Below are 12,526 nucleotides of genomic sequence, written 5' to 3'. Positions count from 1 at the left end.
CATAAAGTCAACAAGGTACCAACCGAACAACACACACACACACAACACCACCGCGGGCAAGGTCCAACATACACGCACACAGACACTACCCAAGGTTCAGCTGTGGGCACAGCACAACAAGCCCAACACAGAAATGAGGCAAGCACAACACATAAACGCAAGACCTCTTTGCTATGATCGTATTAAGCTCATGCTTTATAAGCTACCACGAAAGTCTGAACTGGCGAGATGGATAGATAATAGGTTTCAACAATCCTTTCAGTCCATTAAAACAATAGCTTATCGACATCGAGCTATATATATTAGGGAGGAATAACATGAAGATGATTGAACTTCAAAATACTAGGGTGTCTGAACAATAGTACTATGCGTTGTCACAAGAGACATGTGAGAGAAAGAACAATAGTATTCGGTGTCGTGACTCCTCCTATGCATTGCACTCCTATGAAGATCCTTAGTTATTCTCGGGCTATTGAGACATATTAGATTCGAGTCCTTTGGGCCCGCTTCATCTTTGCAAACTCGACCAGCCTATCAACGTCTGGCAGAACCAGCTTGGCAGGTTCCAGTTCGCCAAAGTGTTCCATCCATGCCAGCAGAAGCGGTGTCTTGGTGGCGTGAAGAAGCTCCACACCACAGAGCACTTTGGTTCCTTGCATCCATGCGACCATACCACCCAACACAGCATCAACATAGCCGACGTTGTCTCCTCCAAAGAACGGCTTCCCCTTGGAGCATTCCCTCAAGGCCCCCTCTAGCATCTCCACCGACGCTAGTGTTTGCTTTGTCCCTTCATCTTGCTCCTTGTCTGTCTTGCCCACAAACATCTTCCACCATGGTGCGATTAGCTGCAAATACATATGCATACATACAAACATATACACAAACAATATATATTACGTACTGCATCGACAAACTAATAAAACCGGCACGTGCACCGGTAATGGTAACTAATGATAAACCTTGTTGTCAATGTAGGCGGCCCAGAATCGAGCCCTAGCACGTTGGTAGGAGTCGGCAGGGAGGAGGGAGGGTCCTATCCCATGGTAGACCTCATCGATGTACTCCAAGATGGCTAGTGATTCGCAGATGGGCACACCGTTGTGGATGAGCACGGGCACCTCCTTCTTCACCGGGTTTGACGCGAGGAGAAGGTCGCTCTTGTTTGCAAGGTCCTCTTCCTGGTACTCGTAGCCCAGGCCCTTGAAGTGGAGTGCCAGCCTCACTCGCATCGCGAATGGGCTCCTCCATGTCCCTAGGAGCTTTAGCTCGTGCGCGTCTTCCCCTGCTGCCACTTCCTGCTACGCTAGCTCAAATAAATAATCGATGATTACTGCAATTTTTAAAAAAAATCTATGTAACATGCATAAATTCTCAATCAAAACAAAATATGTACAAAGTTTGAACTAAACTATACCGTACATACCATGCCGCCGGCTGCCGTGTAGGGATTATTGATGGAGGACGAGCTTACGATGAGCTTACGGTTCACCGTCGTCGAGGAAAACACGAAGCGTGCCCTTGAAGGTCGTCCGGCTGTTACCGGCGGACGCGTGCATGCTGCCGACAGGACGACCTGAGAATTAGGCAAAGCGAGTCCATGGAGCGCCATGGCAAATGTGCGTGGCTGCGTGCACACGTAGGTGGATTTGAGCTCGTATCTAAATATGCTTGTTTGGTTTGGTTTGGTTCCGATCCTGGAAGATAGGTAGGACCGTTATACATACGCATGGACGGTGGAGGGCTGAGCGTACCAGGTTATAAATGGACCGCTGTCAAATGTTTGCTCTCTTGCAAGAGCATCTCCAACAGGCGCGTTTTGCCTCGGCGCAGTATAATTATTTTACAGTGTTAAAATAATCTTTTTGCATGCGGAAGGGACGAAGAGATTTTCCAGATGCACAAAAATATGGCGCTCGATCCGACAGCCCCACCTGCAGCAGCCCAAATTTTGCAGCACGCACAACCCGACACCCAGAATTTGTAGCCCGGGATACCTTTTTAGCGCGTGCGCTAAAGTTTTTCGTGCGCGCTCTATTTTACAGCGTCTGCTGGAGCGCTGTTTTTTATCTCGGACGTAAAAAACAATGGTTTTAAGCGCGTGAGGCATTTTTTGGGCGCCTATTGAAGATGCTCTAATAGCCTCCTGTTGTGCAACTTTCCAACTACAGTCCTGTATATATCATCCTTGCTGTGTCGTCTGGTGCATTTGCACTCCCAACCATGGACTGAAAAAAAAAAACTGGAGTACAAAGGATCCCATGTCTCCGTTGAACTGCACTACATCACGGATAATTTGTACCCAGCTCCTTGTAGGAAATTAACTACAGTATGATTTCTTTACCGGATCAGAGTTCTCTTTAGAAACTGCTTTATTATGTTAGAATAAATCCGAAACATACCGTTGATCATCTGAGGACCAAGCAATCACACAAGAACGACATCGAGATTTGTTAACGAGGTTTACCGATATGCCTACATCCCTGAAGCCTGACTATGGGCGCTCCTCCCCATGACACCGCTACAATACCGCGCCCGGTCGCCCTGGACGCTGGCACATGCCGTCTGCTTCCCCTGCGTTCCGGTGCTATTATTTTGTCATAGGTTACATCGTGTGTCTACCCCCGCTATATATGAGAGGCTTAGGATACAAATGTCCTACTAGGACACGACTTCACATCCTATGTAAACATAATACAACTCTAATCCAACTGTAACCTACCTTGTAGTCAATGCGTCAAGCTTCCATGTACATTGGATTTGAGCTTATCCCATGAGTACCGCTGCTACTCTAAAGACTCCATATGACTCCACCTGCAACATGTAGTTCCTTCTTTTCTTGACCACAGTCAACACTCGAGCAAAGTTAAGTTCATATCACTCTAGTTTGCGCTCCCAACTTCTAGAGTATCAGTCCAACGCCATCACACACTGATCACTAACCTGCGTGAAAGTGAAGAACTCACATATTGGGTGTCACACATAAGAGTTACCTGAACTCAACATCACCGCTCCTTTCTTAACCGTCTGTCTGAAACTTGAAGAAATTTCACCATTACTTGTAATCATCCCGAGTCAAATTCGCAGTTGTCTCATCACATGTATGACCACCAGAGCCCTATCCCGTCTCCATGTCCCGTGCGTACTGCACGCCTCGTCACTATTACCGCGTCGAGCCTCCGCTGTCCCGGTCGAGTCTCAACGGTCGTGAACCCACACCACTCAACCCCCACTGCAGAGTACCACCGATCATCACCGACCGATGACGAGTTTTATGCTTCCATCAGACCACTGGGCTCCAGTCCAAACTGCATGTCACTCGCTTTTTCCTCTTGCTGAATAGGCTTCGATTCCCTGGATCCTTACATCGTAGCCCCTCAATCCAGCTCCACCTTCAATATGACTCCATGGTGGTTGTACTTGCCACCCCGCGCCTCGTCGACTCCAAACTCTCATGTGCACCGTCTTGAATCAACTCCGCTCCATAGTCTTGTCGAAGCCACACAAGCCCTCGGGGTCTGTGCCACGTGTTCCACGCCCCAGAAGTCGGTCACCATCAGCATCATGCTCCTACGTCGTCGTCGCCGATCCCACCACCATCTTCTGTACCAACCGACTCACGCCGATCACGTCAGACTGTCTAGTCCGACCCAGCCGAACTTGTCCGGCTACATGACACGCTCGAGGCTCCCAAATCGTCTTCCATAAATTTCCATCCATCCCATGATAATTCCATCTTAGCTGGCTTGACATCTTGCAACAACGCCTTCAAACATCCCTGTTGTGCCAATAAATTTTTCACCCTTGTCTGCCATAACCCAAAGCTTCCAGTTCACTTGAACTTCTCCACCTCAAAACCTAATACCCGTTGATGCCATGGTTCTTTGTATGGCTGACCCTGCGAAAAATTATCTGAGCTATTACCGCGGCGCTGAAGTACACGAGCAAAACGCAACGTGGTCTCGCCTCTGTGCACTAATAGCAATCCACCAAAATTTTGGCCTTCACGTGATCTACTCCTGTCTTCGCTCAACTCCCAATGCTAGCAATCTACTCCGGCCCACCTCCTAGTCATTGTATAGTTGAGGTTGTAGCCCACCTTGTACTCCATATATACGTGCGCTATGCACCTGTCAATACATCGAGTAGCATTGCCAAAATATTCGTTTCCAACATGGTATCATACCTACGATCCTAACCCTAACCCCTGCCGCCGCCGCCGTGATCCCATCGCCGCCGCCGCCGCCACTTCGTGCCGCCGCCGCCTCGCGCTTCCGCCCACACCCCGCAGCGCCGCCACCCGCCGCGCCGCCTCCCGCCACCCGCCGCGCCGCCATCCCCCTCGCCGCGCCGCTTCACCACGCACCGCCGCACTCCCCTCTCGGCTATGGCCTCCCCCGGTTCCTCCGGTACCACCCGCAGCCGCCGCACTAACCCCTTCGAAGGCCCCGATCTCGTCGTCATCCGCGATCTCAATATCCTTGCAAGAGAGCTCTGAACCCGCAACGGAGATGGAGGAAGCAGCAGCTCTGCCATGCATGGCCGCAACGGAGATCCACAGATTTTCCGACGCCGTCAAGCTACCGTCTTTGAAGCTAACAGAGGCACAAGTAGTGGCTCTGAACCCGCTACTGCTACGGAGCCGGTGGAGATTCGAATCTGTGATAAAGATGTTGGGGATCAGCTGGCTTTGGTTGGCCCTAATCCACCAATGAAAGCACCGCTGACCAAGGTCCTTGCTGACAACCCGACAGAGGAAACCTTGGCACTCGACCAAGTGCTTTCGGAAGTGCACCAGCGGCCAGCTTCCTTCCTCATGTCTCCTAGCGAGCTGCAGGCGGAAGGTGGGCAAGGCGTGCAGATTACGGGTGAGATGCGGTCTGAGGACGAGCTGTGCATGCAGGATGCGGACCCCCTGTCGCCTCCCTTGCATGCGCCCCTGCATGGCAAGGACGCTGTGGATGTGGCCCCCCATGGGCACGCTCTCAGCGTTGGGGCCACCCTCGGTATGGCCGAGCGAGAGGGCGACCCACCTACTCTCTTGCTCGGCCCGAGCGACGACGGCCCCAGGATGGGCCTGTTAACCGGCCCAATGCTAGATCTGGCCACGCCCTTGAGGGGCCCCTCTCCAAGACGCCCGGCCCAGGACGCCACCCCGCTTGGGCCTCTCTCCAGCCTGCCTTCCAGCTCGGTAGATGACCAAGACAGCAGTAGCAACATCCAGATCGAGACCTTCCTCAACAACTGCTCTGCCCCAATCCCGGCTCCGCTCCTCCCATCCCCCGTTCCACTGCTGCACAAGCCACACGTCTCCGGCCGCCCCCCGGCGATAGGGAGCACAAGATCCATGGATAAAGCGCTGCACGTCCTGAAGAAGAAGGAGGGGATCGCTGCAGCCACTGGCACCGAAGAGGATGTGATGGACAAACTCAAGAACATCTGCAAGAAACCCCTCCCCTCGGGCTTCATTACGGCTGTCTCCTCCCTGATTTCCGCCTCCGGTCCGCCTCAGGGTGGCGCTCCGAGGGTGCCCAGCCTGCCGGGGATTGAGTCAGCCTGACAGTCGTTCTTAGATGTTGTACTGCTGTTCTATACAAGTTTCCAATGTTAGTCTGCTTCTTCAGCTCTATTCAGTTGTTCTACTTGCTGCTTGTAGCTGTTACCAGTTTACCTGCTGGCCGGGACTGGGTCCAATCTGTTCTGGAGTTGGACATGGCTGTGTTTTTCAGTTTGTGCCCCTGTACTGGGGAATTCCTCTCATTTGTCGACTGTTTCCCTCAGTTTTCTTTATGGAGTACAACATACTAAATTGGAATGTGCGCGGTCTCCACAACCTTGCTAAGCGAAGAGCTATCCTCATGTTCCTTGCTGAGCACCAATGCAACATCATCTGTCTTCAGGAAGTAAAAATGCAGACCATCTCAGCAGCTTTCATTGCCGAAACACTGGGGGCCCGTTTCTGTGACAACTTTATTTACAAACCAGCTAATGGCTCTAGAGGGGGAATCCTGATTGCCTGCTCCGCTGACATTGCAATCACTCATGACCCCCTTGCTGATGGGCCTAACGCCATTACTGGGCAGATTATGGACAGGAGCAACAATGACAGATGGACCATCTCAGCTGTGTACGGACCCCAAGATGATGCGGCCAAGGTCCTTTTCATTGATGACCTCAAGGGACTCAGGCAGTTTGCTCTACCATGCTGGATGGTCCTTGGAGATTTTAACCTGATCAAGAAAGCCGAGGACAAAAATAATGGGAACATAAACCTGCAGATGATGGGAAGGTTCAAGAGTGTTGTTGATGAGCTGGAGCTAATTGATTACCCTCTCCTGGGCAGAAAATTCACTTGGTCCAATGAGCGTGACATTGTCACCCTGACTAAGATCGACAGGATCTTGGTCTCCAAAGATTGGGACCTTAAATTCCCAAATTACCAGCTCACCCCTGCATCCTCTTCAATCTCTGATCATTGCCCCCTGCTACTAAAGCCAATGCATCAGCGCCACTTCAAAGGATTCCGATTTGAATCCTATTGGCTAAAAAAAGACGATTTTTTGGATACTGTTAATAAGGCTTGGGCAAAGCCAGTTGTTTCATCTGACGCAATTAGGGTCCTTCATACAAGACTGTCAAGAACTGCAAGGGCTCTGAAGAAGTGGGATAGAATGGAGACCAAGAGAGCAAGGGCTCTCTACAATGTGGCCACTGAGCTGATTTTCCTTTTAGACCTGGCACAAGAGGAGAGGCAGTTAACTGATGAAGAAAACACTCTTAGAAAGATGCTCAAGCTAAAGCTTCTGGGGTTTGCTGCTGTGGAAAGAATGCGGTGGCGCCAGCGCTCACGGTTAACAAGGATCCGTGTTGGAAACGCCAATACTAAGCTCTTTCATCTATGGGCAAATGGGAGGAGGAGGAAGAATCACATACCTACCCTTCAGGGGCCTTCTGGCATGGTCCATGAGCACACTGAGAAAGCCAAAATTCTGCTTGATCACTTCAAGTCGCTAATGGGGAAGGCACAACATCGCAGCCATGCAATAAACTGGAACTTTTTGGAAATGCCCACACTCAACCTCCAGCACCTTGAGGGCAGCTTCACTATGGATGAGCTGAAAACTGCAGTTTTTGAGATGCACTCCGAAAAAGCTCCAGGTCCTGATGGTTTTATTGGTGGCTTCTTCAAAAAATGTTGGGGCATAACTAAAGATGATCTGTTGATGGCCATAAACCAGCTCCATAGCCTTCGAGTAGATAATTGGCACCTTCTGAACACGGCACACATCGTGCTCTTGCCGAAGAAGGACGGCGCTGCACTCGCGTCCGAGTTCAGGCCAATCAGTCTGATGCACAGCATTGGGAAGATCACTTGTAAAATTTTGGCAAATCGTCTCGCCCCGGAGCTCCCAAAAAAGATTTCCGCCAGCCAGAGTGCCTTCATCAAGGGACGTAGTATCCAGGACAACTTCCTATATGTGCAGAATGCAATAAAGGAAGCTCACTCCAAAAGGCTTCCACTAGTCTTCCTAAAATTGGATATTGCCAAAGCGTTCGACTCGGTGCATTGGGGATATTTGTTTGATGTCATGAGAGGATTTGGGTTTGGCCAATGCTGGATGGATCTGATGGCGATCATGCTGTCCTCCTCCTCCTCTCGTGTCATGCTCAACAGCAGCCCCGGAGATCCATTCTACCATCACCAGGGATTGAGGCAAGGCGATCCACTCTCCCCCATGTTGTTCATACTCGCTATGGAGCCACTGCAGCGTATGTTCTCGAAAGCCACAGATATTGGAATTTTATCACCCATAAGGCAAAAATCAGTGGGGATTAGGACCAGCCTATATGTCGATGACGCTGCCCTGTTCATAAACCCCATTAGAAGAAAAGTTGAAGCCGCGCAGAAGATCCTGATAAGGTTTGGGGAGATCTCAGGTTTAATGATCAATCTTGGCAAGTGTGTTGCATACAAAATAAGATGCACAGACCCTGAGCACGCAGAGATTCTAATGGACTTTGGAGGTGCTCAAGGAAACCTACCCTGTCGATACCTGGGTTTGCCCCTAAACACTAGGAAGCCAAGAAGGGCTGAAATTCAGCCGATTCTGGACAAAGCCAGTGCAAGAATTAAACCATGGAAGGGCAAACTCATGAACAGAGCAGGGAGGTTGGATTTGGTAAACTCTGTTTTGACGGCCATCGCAACCTATTACCTGACTTGCTTTGCTGCGGACAAATGGGCAGTTAAAAAACTGGACAAGAGTAGAAGAAATTTTCTCTGGGCTGGAGAAGAGGAGGCACATGGAGGAAAATGTATGGTCAACTGGAAACAATGTTGTTCGTCAAAAAAACTTGGAGGCCTAGGGATCAAAGACATTGCGCTCTTTAGCAGATCGCTACGTCTTCGGTGGCTTTGGTATGAGTGGGACTCACTGCAACATCCATGGAAAGGAACTCCAGTACCATGTGACCAAATAGATAGAAAGCTCTTTGCGGCTTGCACAGAGATTACCATTGGTAATGGACAAACTGCACTTTTTTGGCATGATAGATGGCTGCAGGGTAATGCCCCTAAAGATATTGCACCAGAGCTCTTCTCATTGGCCTGGAGAAAAAAATTGAAGGTGGCTGAGGCTCTTGCTGGGGAAAGATGGATGCGCGGAATCCAAAGAATGTCAACAGAGACCCAAATCTTACAGTTCATAAAGCTTTGGGAATTGATGCAGACAATACAACTTTCAACCTCTCATGACTCAATAGTCTGGAAGCGCTCCAACAATGGAAACTACACCGCTAAATCTGCTTATGAAGCTTAATTCATTGGCCGAATCCCACAACAGCAGCTAGAAGTGGTTTGGAAGGCAAAGACCGAAGGGAAAGTTAAATTCTACATTTGGCTCCTGCATCAAAACAGAAATTGGACAGCAGACAGGCTTGCACGCCGAGAGTGGCCTCATAATCCTATCTGCCCCCTCTGCGACCAAGCGCCGGAAACTGCGCTACACCTCCTTCTCCGTTGTCCGTATGCCAAGGAACTCTGGTTCTCTGCTAGAAGTATTCACCAGCGCATGGCTGATATTGCTCTTACTGCAACCTCCATCAATATGTGGTGGCGCAAGCTAAATTCAGTTGGGCCCAAGGAAATCAAGAAAACCCAGGTTAGGTTTGCGATGTATATGACCTGGAACTTATGGAAGGAACGAAATCGCCGTGTCTTCCAGGCCACTAGTACACAACCTCCAGTTTTGTTGCAAATGGTTAAAGATGATGTCGGCCTCCTGGAGGAGGCCTTTCGGGAATAATCCCATGTAATCCTTGGGGCTGATCAGCCCCTGTCTGATCACTCCCATGTACATTTGTTTCTCTCCTCTATAATACAATGGCAGAGCTCCTGCCCTTTCGGGTCAAAAATTTCTCACACTTGCACATATACGGTATGTGGGTCCCATGTTTTTCAGCAGCCGGTCACGGGTGATTAGCACATGCATAGGACGGAATGCTCTTCTCGCTGGGGCTTGTTTCATTTTTTTTCAAAAGAAGTGTTGAACATTTTTTATTACAAATGTAAACCGGACGCTTACTAAAATTACAACATCTTATGTGCCGCCGGTGCCACCTCAAGCATGATTGGACATAGCATGGTTCTCACTTTCAATGAAATTTTATTAATTTCTGTACATACTAAACTAATCGCCTTTCGGTTAAAGCATTTCAGTAATTTGGGTAGTACACATAAATTCAAATATTTTTTAAAATTACTTTTGGTTTTTTTTAGAGTGTTTAGGTTTAGTCTGAATCAAATTCAAGTGGAAATTTCGGTCCTTTGGCCAAAATGAAAACTGAAAACTGAAATTCACAAAAATTCAGTGATTTCGGCAAAGGCTAAAATATTTCTAAAACTTGGATTTAAAACCATATTCAAGCGCCATATGTGAGAGGCCACATCGTGTCGGATCAGTGCATGCTTGATGCACGCTTTTCTAGCGAAAATAACAGGGGGAGGCAAGGCTGAATTTTGCCCGTCCACAATATCCCAACCATTAGGGGGATATTATCTAGGTTTCCTTTCCCATGCAAGGAGATCTTTTGTGCCAACTGTAGTAGCTGAGCTGATCCGCTCTAACTGATCCTGCGATTCGCAAACAACGGCTACCGAAGTGAGCAATGAGGGGGTCCTATCACTAGCAATGACGGGGCCACATCCTCCATCCACCATAACACAAATGAAAATAGCCAAACATCCATTTGCAATGTGACATCTCATCGCAAACGTGCTTAGAGGGACAATTGTGTGGATGAAAACGATGTTTTGATTATTTTCTTACAACTATGCTAAGACAATGATGAGTTTTGGCCTCTTCCACCAAGTGTTTCGCTTCCTACGTGCATCATATTACATGGACCTAATGGTACTATGTAAACACTTTACCATTGCCTCCATGGCATGTTTCCAACCGTCCAAAGGTGTTGTGTTGCCGCATCCTGTAGTCACACAAGGCTAATATAATCTATCATTGATCCTTACTGGTCTCCCTTCTGCATACATCTAGGGTAGGATTGATGTAAGCTGCAAATATATTTTTTAATACTGTGTTCATAGGGTTATGACTTATGAACTCAAAACCTCTTGGCTCTGACCATATTAAGTTCATGCTCCGTCCAGTTACTCCAAAAGTCTGAACTAATGTGGGAAGGGGGATAGGAGATATGTTTCAAAAATCCTTCTACTCCATAAAACTCACAACTTATCGACACCGCACTACTTGTACTAGGAGGGGAATAATGTGTAGATGATTGAACTCCAAAATACTAGGTTGTCTGAATAGTAACACTCTACATTGCACAAGAAACATATGAGAGAGAACAATAATAATTCGGTGTCATGACTACTTCTGTGCACTCCTTTTAAGATCGTCAGCTATTCTTGGACTATTCAAACATCTTAGATTAGAGTCGTTTGGGCTCGTTTCATCTTTGCAAACTCGACCAACCTATCGACTTATCACAGAACCACCTTGGCAAGTTCTAGTTTGCCAAAGCGCACCATCTATGCCAGCAGAAGCGGTGTCTTGGTGGCGTGAAGAAGCTCCACACCACAGAGCACCTTGGTTCCTTGCATCCATGCGACCATACCACCCAACACAGCGTCAACATAGCCGATGTTGTCTCCTCCAAAGAACGGCTTCCCCTTGGAGCATTCCCTCAAGGCCCCCTCTAGCATCTCCACCCCTGCAAGCGTTTGCTTCGTCCCTTTGTCTTTCTCCTTGTCTGTCTTGCCCACGCAAACATCTTCCACCATGGTGCAACTAGCTGCAAACACATATGCATATACACAAACAATATATATTACGAACTACATTGACAAACTAATAAAACTAGCACATGCACCAGTAATGGTAATAAATGGTGAACCTTGTTGTCAACGTAGGCTGCCCAGAATCGAGCCCTAGCACGTTGGTAGGCGTCGGCGGGGAGGAGGGATGGTCCCATCCCACGGTAGACCTCGTCAGTGTACTCCAAGATGGCGAGCGATTCGCAGATGGGCACGCCGTTGTGGATGAGCACGGGCACCTTCTTGTTCACCGGGTTTGACACGAGGAGAAGGTCACTCTTGTTGGCAAGGTCCTCTTCGTGGTACTCGTAGCTCAAACCCTTGAAGTTGAGCGCGAGCCTCACTCGCAGCGCGAATGGTCCCCTCCATGTCCCCAGAAGCTTTAGCTCTTGCGCATCTCCCCTTGCTGCCCCTTCTTCCTACGCCGGAACTAAATGACGGAGGGAACATATATACATTTTGAGCACAACTATACCGTACATACCTTGCCGCCGGTTGCCGAGTAGGGAGTGGAGGACGAGCAAACGATGAGCTTGCGGTTCGCAGACGCCAGATGGTGAGGAATGCAGGAAGCGTGGGCTTGACCGTAGTCCGGCTGTTACCGGCGGACTCGTGGGTGCTGCCAGCAGGGCGACCCGAGGAAAAGCGAGCCCATGAAGCGCCATGGCGTATGTGCGTGCACACGTACGTAGGTACTCTTTGTATATAATCGTGTTTGTTTGATTTGTAACCAGGGCGATTGGTAGCTCCAAAGCGAGCCCGTCTCTTTCCAAATAAAGTTGTGTGGAGTACTTGCTCTGTTGTCATGTGCGTTTGCCCCCGCCAATCATTCGTTGCTTCCAGAGAGGGTCCTATATCTCCACTGAGCGGCCGAATTTCGTGTTTTGATCCTTTTTGGAAAGAATTTCAGGATCTGATCCCTGTTGCTAAAATTTTTGAGATTTGACCCTTTTGCTACCGCCAGGGCCCCTGGCGGTAGGGTTAGATAGCCTACCGCCACGGCCCATGGCGGTAGGGGTGCGACGGAGGGGGACGGCGGCCGTTTGACTGCGCTGACGTGGATAAGTACCTACCGCCAGAGGCCCTGGCGGTAGCATGTGCGACCCTACCGCCAAAGACCATGGCGGTAGGGTCCTGTGTTTTCAGTGTAATGTTTCTGTAACGAAGAATTTAAGGGCCCTGGCGGTAGGC

General features: G+C 49.2%; 1 protein-coding gene and 1 pseudogene across 2 annotated transcripts; both read right to left on the bottom strand.

The window, feature by feature from the left end:
- Positions 1 to 210: 210 nt before the first annotated feature.
- On the bottom strand, positions 211 to 1,735 carry LOC125513083 (probable glutathione S-transferase GSTU6). Of its 2 annotated transcripts, none has more exons than XM_048678131.1 (3): positions 1,427 to 1,735; positions 963 to 1,301; positions 211 to 848 (listed from the first exon to the last, which is right to left on the bottom strand). In XM_048678131.1, the coding sequence occupies exons 1-3, from the start codon at positions 1,610 to 1,612 to the stop codon at positions 483 to 485; spliced, it is 891 nt and encodes a 296-aa protein (XP_048534088.1). In that variant the 5' UTR covers positions 1,613 to 1,735; the 3' UTR covers positions 211 to 482. The 2 variants fall into 2 exon arrangements, with proteins under 2 accessions (XP_048534088.1, XP_048534089.1); XM_048678132.1 differs by having other exon boundaries at positions 963 to 1,298.
- Positions 1,736 to 10,945: 9,210 nt separating this feature from the next.
- LOC125513082 lies at positions 10,946 to 12,000 on the bottom strand (annotated as a pseudogene).
- Positions 12,001 to 12,526: the final 526 nt, after the last annotated feature.

This window comes from Triticum urartu, chromosome 6 (assembly GCF_003073215.2).
Source record: "Triticum urartu cultivar G1812 chromosome 6, Tu2.1, whole genome shotgun sequence".
NCBI classification, from domain to species: domain Eukaryota; kingdom Viridiplantae; phylum Streptophyta; class Magnoliopsida; order Poales; family Poaceae; genus Triticum; species Triticum urartu.
This window is presented reverse-complemented; position numbering and strand designations above follow the sequence as displayed.